This window comes from Tupaia chinensis, unplaced genomic scaffold, assembly GCF_000334495.1.
Source record: "Tupaia chinensis unplaced genomic scaffold, TupChi_1.0 Scaffold147282_1, whole genome shotgun sequence".
NCBI lineage: Eukaryota > Metazoa > Chordata > Mammalia > Scandentia > Tupaiidae > Tupaia > Tupaia belangeri.
Window position 1 is genome coordinate 5,612,634 of NW_006207133.1, and position 23,985 is coordinate 5,636,618.

Consider the following 23,985-nt stretch of genomic DNA (forward strand, 5'->3'; position numbering starts at 1 on the left):
TAAATACTATATACAGTAAAAACAAAATAAATGAAGTGAAATAAATGAAAAACACAACAAAAAAAAACCACACAAAAAACGAGATGTATCTTTGGGACCAGCAGGTGTGATGGCTATGGCCCCGGACTCCCACATACAGCCCAGACCAGAGGCTTGAGGAGCAAGCTGAGTGTGTATGTCCAAAATCACAGGAGAATGGGGATTGCAATGTGGCCATCCCCCTAGGGGGTGATTTCTCACTTTCTCACAGTTTCTCTCTGGTGAGTGCACATGCCCTATGGCAGACCCTAAGAAAACAAAAGATCCATCTTTAAGTTTTGCTATAGGGCATGTGTGCTCATCGGAGACCAAGAAATCACTCCTAGGCGAAGATGGCCCCATTATAATTCCCTTTCCTTCAATCTCTTTTCAGGATTTTGGGGCTGCATGCAGACACCACCCAGCCAGCTGGGTCTGACCTAGTCGTCTATTGGCAAATCCTGTCATTTGGGATTTAGCCACTTTATCCTCCACACCAACTTTTGGCCCCAAAAGATGCATTTCCAGGGGCAGTTAGAACCTGCAAGGCTAGTGGTCACATAGCTGACGGATTTCCATCCATGTTGACCTGAAAACATGACTGGGGGCACCAAGGATTCTGAGGAGCTAGAGGGCAGAAGAGTAATGTGGTATGCTAAGATCCTGTGGTTTGCTTCTACCTCTGGCACGCACACGTTACCCACCCTCCCCATGCATTTTCACATAGTTTTGAGTTATGCCCTTTCCCCCTCACTTGATCTCTTACCTACTGAAAACCTTAATTACTGCTGAGTCTATTCGTCAGACTCTAGCCAGATTATCTACTACAAAACCTTTAAACCAAACCCTTACCACTTTAATAATGCTCTATGTAATCACATAACTTCATTAGAAAAACAAAACACCTCCATGCTATGACACACTAAGAATGTAATCTTGGGACCAGCAAGTAGCATGGTGGTTAAGGCGCTGGACACGCCCACATGGCTGACAGTGGTTCAAGTTCTGGATCTGGTGGCCTGCTTTCTCACTTTCCCTCTCTCTCTGTGTCTCTTTATGGTCAAATTAAAATAAATGAATAAATAAAATTAGGGTTTTTTTTTTTTTTATAAGTTTTTGCTAAAGGGTGGGTGCACTTGACAGATAGACAGAAAGCAAGAAATCACCTCCCGGGGGGATGGCCCTGCCACAATCCCTTCTCCTCCATGCTCCTCTCACTATCTTGGGCACGCAAGCACACAAGCCCAGAGAGTTTTAAGCTTCCTGGTCTGGGACTCGAACCGCAGCTGACTACATGAAAGTCCAGTGACATAGCCATCACGCTAAATGCTGGTCCCATAAAATTACTCTTCGAAAAAAAAATGTAATCTCACCCTCCCCACTCTAGGTTACATATTGAACACCAATGAATAGTACCATACCTAAGAATGTAGGTTGGTGGGAGTTTGGGAAGAGGGGCTATATTTAGTTATCTTGTCAGGTACATGATGTCTACATACTGACCTGCTATGTGCTGGGAACTACTCTAGAGGCATAATCTGTTCTTTGCATATACTTCAATTTCATTTTGCATTTGAATCACAATACCTAGCCTAGTATTTTTTCTTTTGGCCATACGGTGTATATACTTACTGGAGACAAAGAGGTTAAGTGAAAAATAACACTCTAAGGGAGGGCCATACTGCAGTCCCTTCTCCTTTATTCTCCTCTCAGCATTTTCCCAGGGTGTTTTTTCAAGCTGCTGAGTCCCTGACTTCAACTGTGGAGTCGTCCATATTCGGTGCCTTAACTACCACAGCTCCTGCTGGCCCATCTAGCCTAGTATTTTATATTGAGATTTAACAAATACTGGATTGAAAAAAAAAAAAAAAGATTATGGCAGTGGGTATTTTTAAAAAATATATTTATTTATTCATTCATTTATTTTTTAATTTGACCAGAGCGAGACAGAGCATGAGAGTGAGAAAGTGAGAAAGCAAGCCACCAGGTCCAGGACTTGAACCCCAGTTGGCCATGTGGGAGTGTCCAGTGCAGTGCCTTAACCACCACGCCACCCGCTGGTCCCCGGCAGTGGGTATTTTAACAAATCTTGGGACTGGGAACCAGCAGTTAGCGTAATGGCTATGTCACTGGACTCCCACGTAGTCGACCACGGTTCTCATCCTGGACCCGGTGGCTTAAAACTCACGCCGGGCGTGTGTGCGTGCATGCCCAAGATCCTGAGAGGAGAATGGAGAAGGGATTGTGACATGACCATCCCCCCTGGGGGGGTGATTTCTCACTTTCTGTCTCTATGTCTCTGTCTGGCGAGTGCACGCGCCGCGCCCTATAGAGAAAACCTCTCCAAAAAAGAAAAGAAAAATCTTGGGACCAGCAGATGGCACAATGGTTATGTTGCTAGACTCCCATGTAATCAACTGCAGTTTGAACTCCAGACCTAGTGGCCTGAAATTTACTGTGGGGTAATCTCTCGCTTTCAGCCTCTCTCTGGTGAATGCACACATCCTACAGCAAAAATCTCTCTTAAAAAAATACTGATTAATACAAAAACACATTTCAAGAGCATGAGAAATTTACAGGTGATACTATATCCCCCATTCCACTGCTCAGTCTTCCTTACAAAAAAGTAAATCATAGAAAAAGCTAAGTTGTTGGTCATTGTGGGAACTGGGAATATAATTCCACATTGTTGATACAGCCAGAAAGTAATTTAACATTACTTCCAGATTTAGATATCCAATGTTGAAGTCTAAAAGCACTCTCACGGGTTAACTGTACACAACTATGGGGACAATGATGAAGATGGTTAAGCAAGACTGGTGATCTTTATTTGTGGTGCCAAAAAAATGCTTCAATTCAGTACTTATACCTGCAATTAATGGTGACCCTTCTTTTTGCAGAGTAAGAAGACATAAAATCTGAAAAGAAAACTGGAAGAGATGAGGACAGAGAGGCAGTGTTGAGAATCCAGTCACTGCCAGCTGCTATATGCCCCCCCTGTTTCAGCAAGGATAGACCGGCCAAAATTCTGGACTGCTTTCCTTACTGACTTGAACAGTGCAATTTTCCTCTGAAAATCTTGTCAACGGTTACATCTCATGGTACATATTAAAAATCAGCTATGATAACAAAATCACATTTTTTAGAAGAAATGTACATAATACATTTGGAATCACTGATTGCTTTTTCTTTGTCTTTTTTCCCCCGTTTAGGTATTTGAGTCTCTTGTGTTTCTTCCTTTACACTGGATACAGGCTGTTTGAAAACAATTTCATTATCTTTATCATCATCATTCATTTCAGCCACTTCAGATTTTCGTTTCTCCAAAAATGTTGGTGTACAAACTGGTGTGGGGCCCTGGATTCAAGAAATAAGAAATTGTAATACATAAATATAGAGCTGTATTAGGAAAAACATCACCTCTGGTCTATTTTTACAAGTTGTACCATGTTACTTTAGATCTGTTTCCATCTTCTGATAATACAATTTCGATAATAAGGAACTTAGGTGGTTATCATACTTAGTTTAGAAACTCTGAATTAACTGTAATATTATATGCTCCATTATAAGCTTTTACGTAGAAACTGCTATAACATGGGGCTGGCAAGTGGCATGGTGGTTGAGGGCACTGGACTCCCACATGGCCGACTATGGTTCAAGTCCTGAACCTGATGGCTTGCTTTCTTACTTTCTCTGTCCCTCTCTGGTCAAATAAAAATAAATGAATAAATAAATAAAAAATAATTCTTAAAAAAAAAAAATTGCTAAATTACCACTAAAAATCTACCAAAAATGACACAAAAATCAAATCAATGTAAGCAACAGTAGCAGAAACTGCTTTGCTTTTTTCAAATTAGTTTTACGATATCTGGTGCCCAGAATATTGATAATTTTACCTGGCTATCCACAGTCTTCTCAGGAGTGTTAGGGGTGCTTGAAACCTTTTTCTTCTTCTTAGGTAAAACCTTCAAATAAATTTTGATATATTTTTTATCAATTTGCATATTTATCAGCTATTGTAGTCTTAAATGTATTTTCCTATTTATCTTCCTCTAATATCTAGCATTTAACACAAATAAAATTTTTACCTGGCTTTTTGTAGATTTCTGAAGATCAGTGTCTAAAAGCTTTTTCCCCTTTTTCTGTATAATCTTAAATAAAAATAAAAAGTTATAAATTGGCAGTCTCAACATCCTGACTTTTTTAAACTTACCATTAGATCCTCACACATGGTAAATTCTTCCTAAATGACAGAGTATTTAAAAAACAAAACCCATAAATATAAAGAATAATCTCAAGTAAAGGTCAAAATCAGAAAAGGGGCCTGAGGAACTGGCAAGAACTGCAGAGATTTAAGAGCAGGGCAAACCCTGGAGCTGATTCATAAAATCCTGCATTCATCGAGGCAGAACTAGGAAGGATATGAGAAGGTGGGTCCTGGGGGCCTGACCTGGTCGAGTTCAGCTCTGTGGCAATGAAGCCCATTGACTTTTCTCCTAAATAATCAACAGGACAGAGAAAAAGCAGTGCTTGCACACCCATTTCCAAGCTTCCCTGTCCCAATTCCCAAATAGCTCACCAGAGTGCCAGGGTCTAAGGCCTTGACACGTGTCCCAGTGCTGTTAAAGGCTCTGGGGTCTGGGCAAAGAACAAATGTCCAGGAACTGAGGCAAAGAAAGACAATTCAAATTTCTAATTTCTGGGTAAAGATGAAAGAGCTAATGAAACTTGGGAATATATACCATCCCTTACCAACTAATTATTTGAAAATAAGCTGACAGGGACTCAGGAAGATAGAAAACAATCTCAAGATGGAGTCAAGAATAGAAAAAAAGACCTTCGCCCATACTACCCACATTCTAAAGACCTGAATTCTTATTTTGTAGTAAAAAACATATAGCTCTTCTTACTTTGAGGTAGATTCATTAAGATTCATTCATTATTCTTTTAAGCAAGGAAGAACTGGATGAACATCTGTGCTAAATTATGTTCATGTACATAGCCTTGCAGTATTTTAATCCCTGCTCATTTAATTTACAGAAGCAGTGCCCACTCAGCTGGCCCCACAGCTCAGTGGTTAAGGGACTCGAATGCCACAAGGCCCACTGTGGTGTGAATCCTGGCCCTGGCAGTTTGAGAAACACAAGAGGGACTTGTGCATGTATGCCCTCAATCCTGACAGGATAGAGAAAAGCAGAAGGGACTGTGATATGATCATATTCCACCATGGGTACTTGCCTCTTACTCCTCCTCTCTGGTGAACCCATGTACTCTGACAATTGGGAAGAAAAAAAAAAGGTGCTTACTGGCTAATTCTATTTTAATATTCCCAGGTTAAAAGAATATGGACTGGGACCAGCAGCTGTTGTAATGGCTATATCAACCACAGTTCAAGTCCTGGACCAGTGGCTTAAATTCATGCCAGAGGCATGTATGCATGCCTGAGATCCCGAGAGGAGAAAGGAGGAGAAGCGACTGGGGTGTGGCCATCTCCCCTGGGGGATGATTTCTCACTCTTTGTCTCTCTCTTTTTGGTGAGCGCATGTGTCCCATAGCAACTCTCCCCGCCCCCCCCGCCCCCAAAAAAGAATATGGACCATTTTAACTAGAATGGCAAAAAAGTAAAAAAGGATGGTTAAGTAAGATCTTGATAGTAATATCACCTTTAAGGGTAATCTAAGAGTATTACAATATGGTTAAATAGTTGTTTATAAGACCAGCAGGGCATGGTGGTTGGGGTGCTGGACTCCCATGGCTATTCAGTTTGAGTCTTGGACCTGGTGGATGGCTTTCTCACTTTTTCTCTCTCTCTCCTTGGTCAAATAAAAAAATAAATAAATAAAAAAAATATCCTAAAATTTTTTTTAAAAAGTGGTTTAACGTCAATAACTTGCTTGCTTACAAGCTTTTAGGAGGGACCTACAATGCAATGTTTCCAGAAATCAGTCAAAACCTAATATGTGATAAGCACTAGATATCTTATATAAAGACGAAGATATACGTAAATAGGAAAAAAGTCCACCCCATCATAAAGTCACACACACATAAAATCATTTCATGAAGGAATATTTACCAAGGAAGGAAAATTATAGTCAATTCCTTTTTTAGCTAATCTACTCCTGAGTAATTTTTCTTTCCTCTTAAAACGCTTCTCCATCCGTTGCTTTTGTAGAGGTGTCCGATCTTTATTATATCGTTTCACTGCTGGGTATGATGGCTGCTGAAATGGAGTATTCCAGTTTCTGAAAAGTTCTTTATGTACTTTTTCGGGTGGTACAAAATGACCTATTATAAAAGGTAAAGAAGAGGTTTTCAACAAAATGGTAAAGAAAGGATTTTAATGTAACTTGAGCATCTACCCAGTGCTACTCTTTGCACCATAACCAAGATGACGATGCTAATCTCCCATCAGAGTGAAAAGGGTCAGTTCTACCCAACGTATTCAAAGCATTAGTACAGAAGCAACAAACTCTACAATTTAGAACTCTTTTAGTTACTTCTCACAAGGAAGTCAGAGCACAGTGCTGATCTGGCATATGTGAAACACCCCTCAGGTCACCCAGTCAACCCATTTCCTCCCGCCAAGAGCTGTGCTTTAAATGTGAGAATGAACCTATGAACTCAACCAGGCTACTTGGATTCTTTCTCACAATAATAGTACCTGGAACAGGAAGATGCTACTAAAGGGCTGGCCCTATAGCTTAGTAGTTAAGGGAATCGGATGCCACATAGTTGACCATGGTTCAAATTCCAGTTCCAGTGGCCTGAAAAACAAGCCAAGTGTGTGCTCTAAATCCTGACAGGGTAGAGAAATGGAAGAGAAGGAATGGTGACCATGACCCACCAGGTGGGATGCCTTCTCCCTCCCTGTCTGGTAAGTGCACGTGCCCTCTGGCAATTAAAAAACAAATTTCAATTAGTACCTGCCTAGAAAATACACTTAAATTTTCTTTGTACCATTTCTTAAGAGAATTATCCCCAAAATGAAACACTAAGCCCTCTGGCCTTTGCCTCACAGTCCGCCCCCCTCCAGCAGCAGGGTGCAAGGAACCCTGGGGATTAAGACTAGAGCAAGGAGGACCAGCAGGTGGTGTGGTGGTTAAAGGCACTGGACACTCCCACATGGCTGGCCACTGTTGGGAGACCTGGACCTGGTGATTTGTTTTCTTACGTTCCCTCTCCCTCTCATTCTGGTCAAATTAAAATAAATGAATAAATAAAATTAAATAATTCTTAAAAAAAAAATATCGACTAGAGTACTTACACTTCAGGAGTCTGTTACCAAACAGGTAGTTGTTCATGGTTTCAGCAACGATCTTGGCGACATCGTCAGATTCAAACTCTATAAAGGCATAGCCTCTGCTGTTTCCAGTCTGCAATGGAAAATTCACAAGAACTAAAACAACTAAACTCTAATGTGTCAACAAATTCCTAAAATGCTATTAATTTAAATAATGTACATTAGTCCCTTACCAAATATCTTTGACACCTTTAGTTCAACCTCAACTCACATATTCTAAGGATTGTTATGAGAAAAAGAAAAGATACAAAATAGTCTGAGCATGCAGGTGATGGCCCAGTGGCCATCTACCCATTTTCTATTTCATTAGTGTAAAGATGTACTATTTATATATTCATAATTCCCAGGGCATAGTATGATGCTTCAAAAGAGACAATATAATTCCAATTTCATATCTAAGTAACCAGATACTGACCCTTCTATGTCCCCCAAAACTAATAAAACACACGGTGCTCATTTCAACGTTTAGCAGTACTGTCCACTTTCATTGCTGGGGGCAAATGAACATTCTCTGAAAAACATGACCTAAATTCCATGCCACACCACGAAGCACAACAGATTTTTTCACATGTCTTACCAACGTGGGTATGAGTTATAAAAACCACATGTCCGTTTTTGAATCCTGGCTCTGACACTTAATTGGGTAAACAATGTTTAAGTCTCAGTTTTTCATTCCGCAAAATGGCAATGATAAGGGACCAGCAGTTAGCGTAATGGCTATGTCGCTGAACTCAAGTCCTGGACCTGGTGTCTTAAACTCATGCTGGGCGCGTTTGCACGCATGCCCAAGATCCCAAGAGGAGAATGGAGGAGATGGGATTGTGATGTGGTCATCCCCCCTGGGGGGTGATTTCTGGGACCAGCAGTTAGTGTAATGGCTATGTTGCTGGACTCCCATGTAGTTGACTGTGGTTCGAGTCCTGGACCTGGTGTCTTAAAACTCACGCCGGGTGCGTGGGCATGTATGCCCAAGATCCCAAGAGGAGAATAGAGGAGAAAGGATTGCAGCGTGGCCGTCCCCTCTTGGGGGTGATTTCTCGCTTTCTGTCTCTCTGGCGAGTGCACATGCCCACAACAAAAAACAAAACAAAACAAAGAAAAACTCAAAAAAAAAAAAAAAAAAAAGTTATGATAAAATAACCATTTTCAGGCTTGGTAATCCATAAATATTCAACAAAATATCTGTCAAATACTCAGTAAGTGTTACCAATATTTAACAATCTTGACATACATGAAATAATTTTGAAAATGAATCAAAATTGGTGATCTGATTCTAGAAATAAGAAACTACTTAAAAGTCACATGGCTTAACAGAGTGGGAGTCAGGAGGCTCATTTCTAGACCAGCTGTGCCATTTTAAACAATCTGGACAGTCATGCAACTCTGAATCTCAGTTTAGTTGTCCGCAACAGGTGACTTTGGTAAAATTAAGATGCTTGGGGACCAGCAGATGGTGTAATGGTTATGGTGCTAGACTCCTACACGGTCGACCATGGTTCAAGTCCCAGACCTGGAGCTTTGAAATGCAGAGCATGTGTGCATGCATACCCAAGATCTCAAGATAGAAACAGAGAAGAGACTATGACATGGGCCATTCTACCAGGTGGTGATTTCTCGCTTTGTTTCTCTAGTGAGTGCATATGTCCTATAGCAATGCTCTCTCTCAAAAAAAAAAAAAAAAAAAAAAAAAAAAAAAATTCATGCTTGAAAGTCTATTTATAATTCTAACTCTTGAGAGGGACAAGAAAGGTAGTGGCATAGAAGAAACATCATAAAACCCAATTCAATGTACCTTTACTGGAAAGTGACATAAAGCTTCTGAAAAGTGACATAAAAATATATACTGTGTCAAAAAGCAAGCATACCCAAACTCCCAAACAAAGTAAACCCCACAAAAACAGTCAATCCTGCAGTAGTAAATAAGCCCTTTGAATTTGACCAGGTCCTACTTGGGGGGCATTTTCTATCTGGCAAGTACACATGTCCTCTGGCAATTAAAAACAACGACGACAACAAAACAAACAAAAAAACCCCAACAACTCTTACCTAATAATGCCAGAATGCTGGAAATACCAAGCAAATAGTCAAAACAGGTGGAGTGGAGAGGGCTTTACTGTTTAACAATTTTGGAAATGAACAATACTGGAGATGGTAAATTTTAGTGCTTCTCTTCTATGAGGGGGCCTCCTACATGCCAAGAGGCCTGAACATTTCACAAAAGCCAATTAACAACAAAGAATAAGGAGATACTGTCGTAGATAGGCAAAGAACTGTAATACCACCTGCAAGACCTTGACTGAAACCCAGAACAGGGAGAAAATAAACAGCTTAAGATATTTTGGGACAACTGGGGATATGAAGATGGTCCATTATATACTGTTTTACTATGGGAAAGGGAAGAAGACTGAAGATGGGTACCAAAAAAACCTCAAGTCTACCTAAAATCTATTTTTTAAACAATGAAGAGCTGAATCAAGTACAATGACATCAAATCGGCATTTGAGTAGTGGAAAGCTAGGTAGTCACTAAGATATATTCTCTAACAGGAGCCTTATGATGGTACAGTGATAATGCAACTGAACCCACATGAGAAGGTCCCTGGTTCATGCCCTGGGCCTCCCAGAACATGCTGGGCTGGCTGGGGATGGATCATAACCTGAAGACTCTGTTGCGGGGGTGTGGTGGTTAAAGGTGCGGGGGTGTGGTGGTTAAAGGTGCTGGATTCCCACATGGCCAAGTGTGGTTTGAGTCCCAGACCTGGCGGCCAGCTTTCTTATTTTTCCTTTCTCTCTACATCTGGCCAAATAAAAATAAAAACAATAACAATAACAAATGGAATTAAATAAATAATTCTTGGGACCAGCAGTTAGCGTAATGGCTGTCGCTGGACTCCCACGTAGTCAACCGTGGTTCGCATCCAGGACCCAGTGGCTTACAACTCACGCCGGGCGCGTGTGCATGCATGCCCAAGATCCCGAGAAGAGAATGGAGGAGAAGAGATTGCGGCGTGACCATCCCTCCGGGGGTGATTTCTCACTTTCTGTTTCTATGCCTCTCTCTTGTCTGTCTGGCGAGCGCACACGCCCTATAGCAAAAATCTCTCCAAAAAGAAAAGAAAAGAGAAATTCCAGAGATTCCTCATGGCTCCTGTGAACTAGTGATTCCAGGGTAAGAGAAATGAAGGTTTCCTACTGATAATTCATCCTCCAGCAAACAAGCTAGAGTGGCAGGAGAGGGGAGAGGCAGGCCTTCAGAAGATTCCTCATGGCTCCTGTGAACTAGTGATTCCAGGGTAAGAGAAATGAAGGTTTCCTACTGATAATTCATCCTCCAGCAAACAAGCTAGAGTGGTAAGGAGCTCCTCTAGCCTCCTATCTCTGTCTCTGTCCCTGTCCCTCCCTGCTTCTGTCTTCTTTTTTTGGTAATTTTTACTTTTTAAAATTTTTTAACGGTAACGTTTTCTCTTGTTCTCAGCTCCACCTTTTGTTTGGTTAATATTTAATAATCCGCTCTGCTCCTCCCACCCAGGCAGGCGAGGCGAGAGGCAGGCCTTCAGGAGAAGATTCCTCAAGGCTCCTGCAAACCAGTGATTTTGCACAGCGTGGCTTTCTATTTTGTGCTTTTTTATTTTTAAAGAAAAATAATAATTATAAATTTTTTAAAATTTTTTTCCTTCCTTATTTTTTTTTCCCTTTTCCTTTGTTGTTGTTTCTCTCTTTTTCGTTTCCTTTTATCTCGTCTCTCCACACCTCAATATCCACTTACTGTGTTTCTAGATGGATCTAAGGGCACTGTAGCTAAACATCCAAATAATTATTAGGGTTAACATATTCCTCAATATCTACTGAATCTGCTGCACAAAACGATCACAACAGAACGGAAAAGAGAGTCCAGATCACCTCTTTCTGCTTGCTCCTGAATGTTCAGATTGAACTTCAAGAATTAGGAAGAAACAAACCACCTGTAAGATGACTAGAAATCACAGCAGGACCACAAGAAATATGGGAAAGCAAGAAAAATACCTCTCCTCCAAGGGAAAAGAATAAAACCTCTTCATCTGCAAGCAGTTCAATGGAAATCATGGGAATATCTGATCAAGAATTTAGAACATTCACAAGGGTAAAGCTAACAGAGATGGAAGAGAAGAGAGACAACGAACTGCTAAAGAGAAAGGAGAAAGAAGTTGACGAGTTCCAGGAGGTGAGGAAATTCTTGCAAGATCTAAAAGAGGAATTATACACTTTAATAGACATGAAGGCTATAATACAGGAAGTCAAAATCTCCCTTGAGGGAACCAGCAGTTAGCGTAATGGCTATGTCATTGGACGCCCAGGTAGTTGACTGCAGTTCGCGTCCTGGACCCAGTGGCTTAAAACTCACGCTGGACACATGTGTGTGCGTGCCCAAGATCCCGAGAGGAGAATGGAGGAGAAGGGATTGTGACGTGACCATCCCCCCGGGGGGTGATTTCTCGCTTTCTGTCTCTACGTCTCTGTCTGTCTGGCAAGCGCACGCGCCCTATAGCGAAAACCTCTCCCCCCCCCAAAAAAAACACTCCCTTGAAAGTATTAAAAGCAGACTAGATCATATAGAAAATAGAATCTCAGACATAGAAAATTGCTGACCTAGAAAAATCTTCCACGAAGACTGAGAAAATTGCCCCCAAAATGAGATTAATATACAAGAAGTACTAGATACAAACATCCAAACATCTGGATAACTGGCATTTCAGAAGGTGAAGAGACTCATAAGGGCATTTATAATCTATACCTTGAAACCCTACAAGAAAACTTTCCAAACCTAGAGAGGCACTCAAAGATCCAGTCCCGGGAACCAGCAGTTAGCGTAATGGCTATGTCGCTGGACTCCCACGTAGTCGACCGCGGTTCGTGTCCCAGACCCGGTGGCTTAAAACTCACGCCGGGCGCGTGTGCGTGTGTGCCCAAGATCCCAAGAGGAGAATGGAGGGGAAGGGATTGCGGCGTGACCATCCCCCCTGGGGGGTGATTTCTTGCTTTCTGTCTCTATGTCTCTCTCTGTCTGTCTGGCGAGCACACGCGCCCTACAGTGAAAATCTCTAAAAAAAAAAAAAAAAATCACTGCATATGTCTTAGGTCATTAAAACTTTCCATATTATTATAGTTTCAAACCCAGCCCTTCACTCTGCCTTCATTTTCACAGCATGAGAAGCTTTTTGATTCTAAGTTATAGTTCCCATTTTTGTTTTTATTTTATAGCATCCCTATAAAGTAGAAGTGTTCAGTTGAGGAAACTGAGGCCCAGAAAAATTACGACTTTGCTTCAGGTCACACAGTGGTCATTGTAAAACTAAATTTAGCACCAAGAGGCCTGGCTATAAGCCCATTTTACAGAATTTTAACAGACCTACAAAACCGTATCATTCAGTATTACTTTAAAGTAAGAATGAAGAGAGACTGTGGAGATTACCAAGTTTGGGTATTTCAAAGATAAAAGAAATGCTCTAAATGAATGTGGGATAAATTCAATAACATAAAATAATCAAGTTTCTTTACCACAAGACTTTGAAGGGCTATTAGAACACTAATGGTTTTCTCTAAGTGTAGCTGTAGAGGATATTGAGTACATTTTTGTCCAGATTTGCTTGATCACACAACTCTTCTGAGCATTGCTGTGTCTTGCCAAGCACACTTTGGGAAACACTTATCTAAGCCAGATCTATTACTATGTAAAACAGGAAACTTAAGCATGGAGAAATGGAATGATTTATCCAAGGTTACTCTACTGGTTAGTAAATGATACCAGAGAGCAGGGGGAAGAGGATAAAAGCTCATAGAACAGCATTGCTCAAATGTATTTGAAAAATAAGCAGCATATTTTATAGCCTGTATAATGCTAATGAGAAAAAGGTTCCCATCGATAAAACCAAATAAGGAGTAATGAGCTATATATGTGACTTTTAAAAATATTTTAAAAGATGACTATTATCATTAAATGGGCAGACAGAAAACCCTGAAACAGATTATGGCAACACTGATCCTACTTTTGTGTTAAATACCCATTAGACATCTGGAAATGCAAAGGAGTAGCTTTTTTATAGCATGACTTTACTCTCACATGTAAATTATTTAATAATATACACGCTGCTGTAAACTCACGATTTCTTTATTCAAGCTTGCCGAAGCGGGTAGGGTCTTCGAGATCTCTTAATCTAAGTTTTACTCATTTTTTCAGATATGGGATCTAAGTCCTGGTCATGTCAAGTGCAAGGTCAAACAACTAATTCATGGCAGCATGAGGCTGAGACCCCAGGTCTCCATATTTCCACAGCAAAGTACTTCAGATCTTGTGTGAGTGTCTGTGTAACAAAGCCAAATTACTGGAGTTGGCTCACAGGGTGCCACATTTTACTCTGATTTAAATTCCCTTTGTTTTTCTAGGAAAGAGGATGATTCTGAAATAAGATGGCTTGTTATTCTTTGGCAGACAGTGTCCCTGTTCCATTGATGCAGAAAATGAAGACTGTGGTTCCACCTTCTGCTTAGGGTAACAGGTAAAGTATAGCTGCTTACTGCAGGCAGGGTTCATTAGCCAAGAATTCCTGTCTAAGAAACATTTCCATATAGATCCTACTTACCCCTTTTCTAAAGGAATAGTATCCCTTCTTTAGTCACTCATGGATGTCATCTGTGTTTCAAAGCATAAATAAGACCAATCATCAAAAGAATTATGATGATTGTCTAACTCAGAATTTAAGAACAGCAGATGACAGATTTAGCTCCTCTTTATAATATATGGTGAAGAGAAATATTGAAATAGGGGTAAAAAAAATACTAGAAACTAGAAATGGAAAATTTTTGGAAATAACATGCATGATTAAGCCACTATGCAGTATATTCTGGATGGGAAATTAAAACAAAACAACTACAACTGCTTCTCTTGAAATAAAAAAAAAATGCATTCAAAATACCTATTTGATGACTGCAGGAAGATATATAGCCCCAGTCAGGTGCTACTTTATAGGATGTTCATTCTACTCACTGAGGCTTATGCCTAAAGTTGCACTTGTGCTTGCTATGAAAATATTTAGATTAATTAAGATCTTTAGTGACTCAATAAAATGTGGGGAGAAAAAAGTATAGAAAGTAAACATAGATACCAGAGACAGTGTGGGAGGAGAGTGGGAGATAACAGAGGGTAAGAGATAGGGAATCAAGGATGGGGAAAAAAAAAAGCAAAACATACAGGAAACAAGAAATAGAAAATTATTTGTTGACAATAACATGTACGTTGATGTGCTTGATTGGAGCCAATATACAGTGAATGAATATAAATAAATAAATTTAAATTAAAAAAAAAAAGAGGAAAAGAAAAGAGAAATTCCAGTAAGATGTCTATGGCTACAACTAATAAAGGTGTATATGTTGGGAAAGAAAATAATGTGGGTTACTTTTCCTATTTCTGAAAAACGACATACACTTTTTTAAACTAGAAGGTAAGTGTAACAGAAACCCTTAAATGCTGTTTGCTGTGTGTCAGACAATGCTCTAAGAACCTTATTATTACTTCATTTAATGATCTGACTACTCCTAGAAAGTTGGTGTTACTTTACTCATGTTTTACAAATAAGAAAACTAAAGCACACAGATTTTATAACATATCCAAGGTGAGGTAACTGGTGAGTTGAAGGGCCAGGCCTCAATCCTAGATAGTCCAGCTCAGAGTCCTTAACCATTCACCATACAAAGTTTTGCTATTACAGGGAAACTTGTACTAGAAAGTAATACAAAAGGGGGCAGCAAGTGGTATGGGAATTAAGGTGGCTGGATCCCAAGTAGCCTATTGTGAGGGTTTGACTCCAGACCCAGTGGCCTTAGAAACATCCCAGGTGTGTGTACATGTGCCCAAAATCCTGAAAGAAGAACGGAGGAAAAGGGATTGTGGTATGGCCATCCCCCTCAAGGTGGTGGTGCTGATTTCTCACTTTCTCTCTGTTTCGGGGATATTACTTCAGCAAAACAAACATTTATAGTAATACTTAGGGCCAGCAGGTGGCATGATGGTTGAGGCTCTGGACTCCCACAGGGCCTGCCATTATTGAGTCCCAGGAACCTGGCAACTTGTTTTCTCACTGCCCCTCTACTCAACCATCCCCATTTCTCTATGGTGAGCACATATTCCCTATAGCAAATTAAAAAATAATAATAATAATAATAAATAAATATTTACTATAATGCTGATTTTTCTCTCGTGGCTTTTCAGAGTCTAAACCTCATCTACTTCCCATTCTGGAGTGAAATATAACAAGCAACAATAAAAGAACATGTCTGTAAAGTGTGAAGGCTGATATACACTCGGAAAACAAAACACTGCGAACATCTTACCCTTTTACTTCTGGACAGTCTAAATCTTGTAATAGTGCCAAACTGAGAGAAATATGCTTTGATCTGGGTTTCATAAAGTGCGCTAGGTAGGTGGCCCACGTAGATTACTCCAGGAGTAAGTTTTCCTTGTTCTCGTTGCTAAAGATAATAAAGACCAGGTAAATAAATATTATTTCATTAGAAAATCACATTGCAACAAAACCTGTGATCCTCCTAGCCCTTAGTCCAGGAACCTACCTCGTATTTCCACAGATCACAGTAGTACTTGATCAGTAAGAATGAAGTGCTTAATGTCTACCTCCCCACAAGTACAATCCTGAGGCAGCTGATGGTCTTTGCAGCCTTGAAGCCCAGCACCATTTAAATGTCCATTAACTACAGCTGAATGAATAAAATCTTTGAACGAGTCATCTAAAAATCTTCTGTCTAGAGAACTCCATATAAATGTACCTTCAATTTTTTAAGTAGGTCTCTCTTTACTCACACCTAACCAACAATTTTGCGAACCTTAACCTTCACAATGCAGATGACCCTTTCAGCATCTCAATCACACTCTTACTGGCTGTAACAAGAACTTTCACATTTTCCACAGTATAGTGATATTAAAAACCAAAGAGCCGGGGGATGGGATGGGAGGTGCTCAGAAAAGATGTTTAATAGATAGAAGAGTACAAATAAACAAGGAATATAGGAGGCTCGTTAGTGTGGCCATTAAGGCAGTTGGATTCTGTAACCGACTTAAATGGTTCGGGAGTCCTAGACCTGGAGACTTGAAAAACAAGAGGGTGTGTGCATTAACATGCCTAAAATCCTGTGAAGAGAAAAGAAAAGGGAATGCGGTGTGGTCCTAGAGGGATGATTTTTCACCTTCCCTCTCTCTCTCCCTCTAGTGAGCATAGGTGCCTCATACGAAAAGTAAAGATTCAAAAACAACAAAAAACAAGGCAAATAGGTTATGGAATGGCATACCACAACACAGTTTTTAATAAAGGGGAGGGGGTGGGGATATACTGCCAATCTTACATATTTATTTTGAAAAAATCTAGTAAAACAAAAACTGAAATCACATATCACAAAGCAGTGTTCTCTGCTGAAAACGAATTTTTACGGTAATATCCTTGATTTATCACATACTGCAAGCATGCTGTGAAAAACCATATTGTATCCCACAAAGAGGCACATTTAAACGTGAATAACAACTTATTAGGATTTTGGGGAAGTCAATAGTTACAACGGATTTTCGACCACCACGGTGTGTGGGGAGGGGTCAGTATCCTTAACCCCTGCAGTGGTTCAAAGGTCAAATTATAAACTTGATTTCAGGGGCCCTAGTCAGCAAAACTTGGCAATACTGTCTCTGAGGAATTCCCAGTCACCAACCCGCATACAGACCTCCCCCCAGGGTGGACAGGTCTGGGGTCCCCGTTTCTAGGGGCAAAGCGGCAGGGAGGGAGACAGCTCTACAGTGCGGCACCGGAGTGCCATTCCCTCCCCACGGCTGGTTCTCCTCGTCTTCCAGATGAAGACCCCAATGCCCGAGCTGACAAACGCCATCATTATCTCCCGTTCAGCGTAAACCTCGGACTTCCTGCTCAGGATCAGAAGACTCAAGTATATGGAGGCAGCAGAAGCGTGGGGCGGCCCAGGAGCGGCCGGCGGGCGGGCGACCCGAGACCCCCAAGCCCGGTCCGCAGCCTCCCTTCGCCGGCTCGCTCAGCTTGGTAATGCGCGGGCGAACGTGCGCGACCTCCTTCTGAAACTTGGTATCTTCCTGCGGATTCAGCGACAGGAGCGGCCCCGCCGGGACAACTAGACCCGCCAGGCTGAAAGCTCCCAAACACAAGCGCTCCACGCGGCGCTCCCGGAAATCACCGACCCTCAGCTCTTCGGAAGCGGAGGTAGGGGCGGGTGAAGGCGGGGCGGGGCCGGGCGAGCTCCCGCGCCCCCTGCTGGCTGGACCGCGCTTTCTCTAGGTCTCACCTCCTCCACCTGTCCGAAAGTCCCCACCTATGTTCTCCCATATTTTCAATGGGTTTATTAAAAATAGAGGCCGGGAGACCAGCAGATGACGTAATGTTTACGTCGCTGGACTCTCACGTAGTCGATCGCGAGGACCCCAAGTCTTCGAGTCCCAAGGACCCCAAGATCTGCGGAAGAGAAGAGATTGGGGGGTGATTTCTCGCTTTCTGTCTGTCCTGGGAGCGCAGGGAGAACAGCCCCCTAAGTGGTTAATAACCGAAGGCTTCTCAAGGCCTTTCAAATTTGAGTGAAGAGAACGGTTGCCTCAAGGTAGATGGTGATTCAGTGGGTTCGGGGCAGGGCACCGGTTTTGATTTCTGCATTTTCTTTTTTTTCCAAATGCATAACATTTTATTGTCATTAAGTTCATAATATAAACACCTTTTCATCCTTGACAGCTGTTAACAATATATCCATGATGAAGCTGTGGACCAGGAGTTTCACTTTTTAGTGATTTCACAAGTAGCAGGTGCCGAGGTAGCTGGACGACATTAGTCTGCATATACAACAACTTTACAGTAGTTACACCAGAGGGCTTGGAATAGCGCTTCTCAAAGCTCAGTCTGAGAACGTGTTTTAAAAAGGCTATAACTGGGACCAGCAGTTAGTGTAATGGCCATGTCACTGGACTCCCATGTAGTCGACCGCAGTTTGAGTCCCGGACCTGGTGGCTTGAACTCACTCTGGGCATGTGTGCGTGCGTGCCCAGGATTCCGAGAGGAGAATGGAGAAGGGATTGCGGTGTGGCCATCCCCTGGGGGGGTTATTTCTTGCTTTCTGTCTGTCTTTCTCTCTCTCTCTGTCTCGGTCTTTCTGGCGACCACACATACCCTATAGCAAAAAACTCTCTCCCTCCCCCCCAAAAAGGCTATAACTAGAGATGGCTCTTTAGAAAATAGTGTTTGGAATTGGTTTCAACTACTGGGTCATAGTTGCTTTAGAATCATCAGTGGTGGGATCAGCAAGTGGTATGCAGGTTAAGGAAGCTGGATCCCACATGGCTGATTCCATGGTTCGAATCCCGGACCTAGCAGCTTGAAAAAAAAAATCAAACAGTGGTTTAAGCCCTGGACCTGGCAGTTTGAAAATCATGCCAGGTGCATGTGCATGCACTTAAAATCCTGAGGATGGAGGAGGGATTTTAGCATGTGCCCTATAAGGGGATGGGGGAACCAGTGGCATCCAGTGGCATCCCGAGGTTCCCGTCTCCCACTGAATCAATCTCAGGAGGGCAATCAAAGAGGCCTCTTTACTAGGTGTATCATCTTGGATATTCCCAACTTCCTACAAATACATAGTCTTACAGAAAAATAAGCTAGAATATTTCTGAATCAATGTTAAAATCTCTTGAATATGGTAAATATGAGAATATACTAATCATTATTTATGTTGTGGTGAGATTGTAAAGAATGCTTTTAAACTTGAAGAACATCTTTGAAGGTCTTTAAAACGTAATCTTTGCTCTCTAGTCAAGAGAGTCCTGGGGCCTTTGCAGTATTATTTAAATTTAAGTTGAATTGAATTAAATACAAATGTCACAAACTTCCATCTTCCGGGGAATGGTCCATTCATCTTAATTAAGGAAATATATAGAAACTACTCTGACTTAAGTCTTCATTCATGGTATGTGTGTCAGGACGTCTAGACAAACAGCAGGGTGAAAAGTTCTACCACCAGGGGAACCAGCAGTTAGCGTAATGGCTATGTCGCTGGACTCCCATGTAGTCGATCGCGGTTCGTGTCCCGGACCCGGTGGCTTAAAACTCACGCCGGGCGCGTGTGCTTGCGTGCCCAAGATCCCGAGAGGAGAATGGAGGAGAAGGGATTGCGGTGTGACCATCCTCCCTGGGGGGTGATTTCTCGCTTTCTGTCTCTATGTCTCTCTCTGTCTGTCTGGCAAGCGCACGCGCCCTACAGTGAAAATCTCTCCAAAAAAAAAAAAAAAGTTCTACCACCAGACCAACATTTTAAACCTGCTGAAAGCTAACTCCACTCCCCATCGAGCAGTTCAAAAGTGAGCTGCCAAAGTTTAGTCCCATCATTTTGACTCCAGATAATGTCATTTCCTTACAATCTATAACCTCAGGGGCTTGATGGCTCCCTGTTGGTGATCCAGGACCTAGGATTTCTTCCTTTGGATTCTTTCAGTTGGCCTGGGCGATTCTGGTGTCAGAACCATGGAAGTTCAACATTGTAGTCACCAGCTCTGGAAGATCAAAATCATGTTTCCACCCCCAGTCCTTCTGATCATTGCTGTCATCAAAGTTCATCGGCCAGCTGTCCACTATGGCCTGTCTAACAGCATCCACATTGTAAGTGATCTGGAATTCCGGCATGTGCTTGAGAAGCTCCTGGGCCAGCTCCTGGGGCCTGAAGCTCATGGTGTTTACATTGTAGGTCTGCATGGGGAGGGTCTCGGCTGGGGCCTCCATGACCTCCAGGGTGGCCCTGAGGCAGTCGTCAATGTACATCATGGGGAGCCTTGTGCCAGCCCTTAGGTTGCACTCAAATTTGCCAGTCTTTGTAGCATCGTGCAAAATCTGGACTGCATAGTCAGTTGTTCCTCCTCCAGGCTGGGAGTCAGCTGAAATGATTGCAGGCTATCTCAGGCACTGGAAATCCAGCCCATATCAGTAATAATAATAGTCACCCATGAGCTCTGCGTGGACCTTGGACACCCCATAGATGGTCCTGGGTCTCTGAATACAGCGATCAGGGGTTGGGTTCCAAGGAGAGGTAGGTCCAAAAGCCCTGATCGTACTGGGCACAAACAACCGCAGGTTGTGTTCTGCTACAACGTCCAGAATATTATGTAATCCTGTTATGTTCACAGCACTCGCTAAGGACATGTTTGCTTCTCCGACAGCACTGAGCAAAGCACTGTAATGAAACAGCCAGGTGATGCGGTTGTTGACCACGATCTCACGAAGACTCTTATAATCCAAGATATCAGAATAAATAAATGGGCCACTATGGAAGACATGATTAGGGGGTTTTCTTATGTCAGACAAAATCACATTGTCCTTCCCAAATCGTTTCCTCAGAAGGTTAGCAAGCCCTACTCTCAGCTGGCCGAGACACCCTGTAATTAAAACTCGTGGATGATTCGTTTCAGAGAAAGAGGCTGAGTGAAAGTTGGCATCTGTTGGTACTTGCTGAGGGGAGATACCCAGAAACTGGACTGGCAAGACAGACGCCCAACAGCCAGAAGCTGGGCTCTGTACCTTCTAGCCCACCGCATGCCTCAGCATCTTAATGATTAGCATTTTCTTTTCAAACACCTTCACACGCACCAGCCTGGTGATACTGTGAACGCAGCCCCAGAGCCTGGACCACCAGGTAGAGACTGACTGGGCGCAGCAGGCAGACCCATTTTCTTTTCTTTTTTTTTTTTTTTTGAAAGAGATTTTTTCCTATAGGGCACATGCAGTAGCTAGAGAGACAGACAGTGAGAAATCATCCTCTGGAGAGATGGCCACGCTGCAATCTCTTCTCCATTCTCCTCTTGGGTCCCTGGGCATACATGCACGTGCACCCAGCCTGAGTTTTAAGTTGCCAGGTCCAGGACTGGAACCTCAGTCAACTACATGGGAGTCCAGTGACATAACCATTATGCCATCTGCAAGTCTCTGATTTCTAACAAGCTTTCAGATGGGACTGATGCTTGATGGTCCACACATTTAAAGTAGAAATAGAGATTTGGGGCATTGATCACTGCACTGGGTTAAAGTCTGTTGCACTCCAAGAGATATGCTAAAGTCCTAATTCCTGGAACTTCGATAAATGTGAATGTGACCTTATTGGAAATAGTCTTGCAGCTATATTCAAAATTAAGATGAGGTCATGTTGGGTTAGTATAGGTAGGCCTTAATCCAATGACTTTTCTTTTTTTTGGAGAGGTTTTTGCTATAGGGCGTGTGCGTTCGCCAGCCAGAGAGAGGCAGAGAGATAGAAAGCGAGAAATCACCCCCCAGGGGGGATGGCCACGCCGCAATCCCTTCCCTCCATTCTCCTCTCGGGATCTTGGGCACGCATACACACACGCCTGGCATGAGTTTTAAGCCACTGGGTCCGGGACTGGAACCACGGTCGGCTACATGGGAGTTCAGCAACATAGCCATTATGCTAATTGCTGGTCCCACTTTTGGCCTTGTGAAAAGAGGGAAATCTGGACCCACACAGAGACAGGAGCCACATATGACCATGGCAGAAATTGGAGTGATGCACTTATGAGCTAAGAAACACCAGGGGTTCCTGGTGACTACTAGCAGCTAAGGAGAAGCAAGGAAGGATTTGCCCCTCGGGCCTTCTGAGAAAGAGCACAGCCTTTCCAGCACCTTAAACCTGATTTCTGGTATCCAGGGCTGTGAGGGATTGAGTTCCTATTGTTCTAAGCCTATTGGTTTGTGGTAATTTGTCTTGGCAACCTTAGGAAGCAAATACAGTGACCATGGTGGGTGCAGCCTGCATGGTTTACTAAAGCAAACTTTCCCTTGTTCCTTTTTTGGTGTGATGGGAGCCACCTGTTAGGGCAGGTCCTGGAGAAACTCATTCTGTATGGATGCTAGGCCACCCTCTCCTGCTTTCCCTTCCTTCCTGCCATTTTTGTAAGTAGAAGAGGCAGGCTACTGATACTTTGGGTGGATGGCTCTTTACTGAGTTGGACTGTTCTATTCACCTACCTTTGTACCCCATTCCTTAGCACTCAATGTCAAGGCCACTCCAGCCGTTTTAACAACTGGGTCTCCAGGCACTTCCACATACTGACTGTAGGGTGCTCAGTGTGTGTCACCCCTTCCCTTCCCCACTGACCACCCATGCCACCCCCATTAGTATCCACCATCACCACCTACATACTAGAACACCTGTTGGGGGAAACATGATGAGTAAAGGTGGCTGGGAAAAGTGGGGCTGGGAACAAGGCTGGGCAAGCAGCAGGCTAGGCAGGGTATGCTGAGTGTCCAGGTAGGAGAAGGCTTTTGGGGGTGAACTAAATGATGGCAGAAGGGACACAGGTGGCACTGGGAGGGACTGAGGGTCCCCCTCCTGCCTACCTTCCCTCTTGTTTGTTCCCACAGCTGTAAGCAGAGCTCCATCTAGCATCTCACACCTTTGAAGACCCTCATTCTGAATTAAGTGCCCAGACAAATCATCCAGGTACGGACTTGGCCCAGCCGAAAGCGAGAAATCACCCCCAGGGGGTATGGCCACACTGCAACCCCTTCTCCTCTATTCTCCTTTTGGGATCTTGGGCACACACTCCCGTGCCTGGCGTGAGTTTAAGCCACCAGGTCTGGGACTTGAACTGTGGTCGACTATATGGGAGTCCAGCAACCCAGCCGTTATGGTAACGGTCCCTAATCTGCTTTTAATAATTTCAAGGGAGGTTTCTTTTTTGTTTTGGAGAGGTTTTCACTATAGGGCGTGTGTGCTCACCAGAAAGGCAGAGAGAGACAGAGAGACAGAAAGCGAGAAATCACCCCCCATGGGGGATGGCCACGCCGCAATCCCTTCTCCTCCATTCTCCTCTCGGGATCTTGGGCACGCATGCACATGTGCCTGGTGTGAGTTTTAAGGCATCGGGTCCAGTACGCGAACTGCGGTCGCCGCCATGGGAGTCCAGTGACATAGCCATTACGCTAACTGCTGGTCCCTCAAGGGAGGTTTTGATTTCCTGTATTACAGACTTCATCTCTAACAATTCTGTTTCTTTTTTATGTTGTATATTTCCTCTTTCGGATGGAGCAAGAACTTCCTCACCTCCTGAAACTCATCTCTTTTCTCCTACATCTTCTGGAGTTTGTTGCTTCTCTTCTCTTGCATCTTTGTTAGCTTTCTTTTTTTTTTTTTTTTAATTTTTGGATAGTCATTTGCTTTTTTATTTTAAATTTATTCATTCTCTACATTAATTCACTATACACCATCACAACACACAAATGAACTTTCCATCCAAAATACACTGTGCATTGGCTAAATTAAGCACATCAACATACATGTTCTCAGCAAATAATTTTCCAATTCTTATGTCCTGCATACCTTGCCTTTTGTTTTGCCATCCTTGATTCCCCATCCCCCACCCTCTGCCATGTCCCATCCTCCTCCCACATTGTCCCTCCCACATCCACGGTTGCCCTCCATGCCTCTCCCCCCATTCAATTGTTCTGCCAATGAACTTAATTAGTCTAAATATATCCAATAGCTAGCACAGCTGACACATACGTATACATGAACCCAAGTCTGACTTTAGGCATAAACCCCAGTGAGTAGAATGAACATACTATAAAG

At 42.7% G+C, this 23,985-nt stretch overlaps 1 protein-coding gene and 1 pseudogene across 1 annotated transcript; both read right to left on the minus strand.

Moving 5' to 3' along the window:
* Positions 1 to 2,819: 2,819 nt before the first annotated feature.
* On the minus strand, positions 2,820 to 18,117 carry NIFK (nucleolar protein interacting with the FHA domain of MKI67). Its single transcript, XM_027768713.1, has 8 exons — positions 18,082 to 18,117; positions 17,401 to 17,650; positions 15,682 to 15,821; positions 7,283 to 7,391; positions 6,092 to 6,303; positions 4,107 to 4,169; positions 3,915 to 3,983; positions 2,820 to 3,375 (listed from the first exon to the last, which is right to left on the minus strand). Exons 1-8 carry the CDS (start codon positions 18,115 to 18,117, stop codon positions 3,127 to 3,129), a joined length of 1,128 nt encoding a protein of 375 aa, XP_027624514.1. The 3' UTR covers positions 2,820 to 3,126.
* A 1,727-nt stretch (positions 18,118 to 19,844) lies between these two features.
* On the minus strand, positions 19,845 to 22,796 carry LOC102501010 (L-threonine 3-dehydrogenase, mitochondrial pseudogene; annotated as a pseudogene).
* Positions 22,797 to 23,985: the final 1,189 nt, after the last annotated feature.

Excerpts from the sequence above, each read along its gene's own strand:
- NIFK (XM_027768713.1), bottom strand. The coding sequence starts at position 18,117 with ATGGATATATTGTTAACAGCTGTCAAGGATGAAAAG. Across the intron at positions 7,392-15,681 it reads GACTGTCCAGAAGTAAAAGG|ACTGGAAACAGCAGAGGCTA; the intron begins GTAAGATGTTCG and ends TTTCCATTGCAG. Across the intron at positions 3,984-4,106 it reads AGAAATCTACAAAAAGCCAG|GTTTTACCTAAGAAGAAGAA; the intron begins GTAAAAATTTTA and ends ATTTATTTGAAG.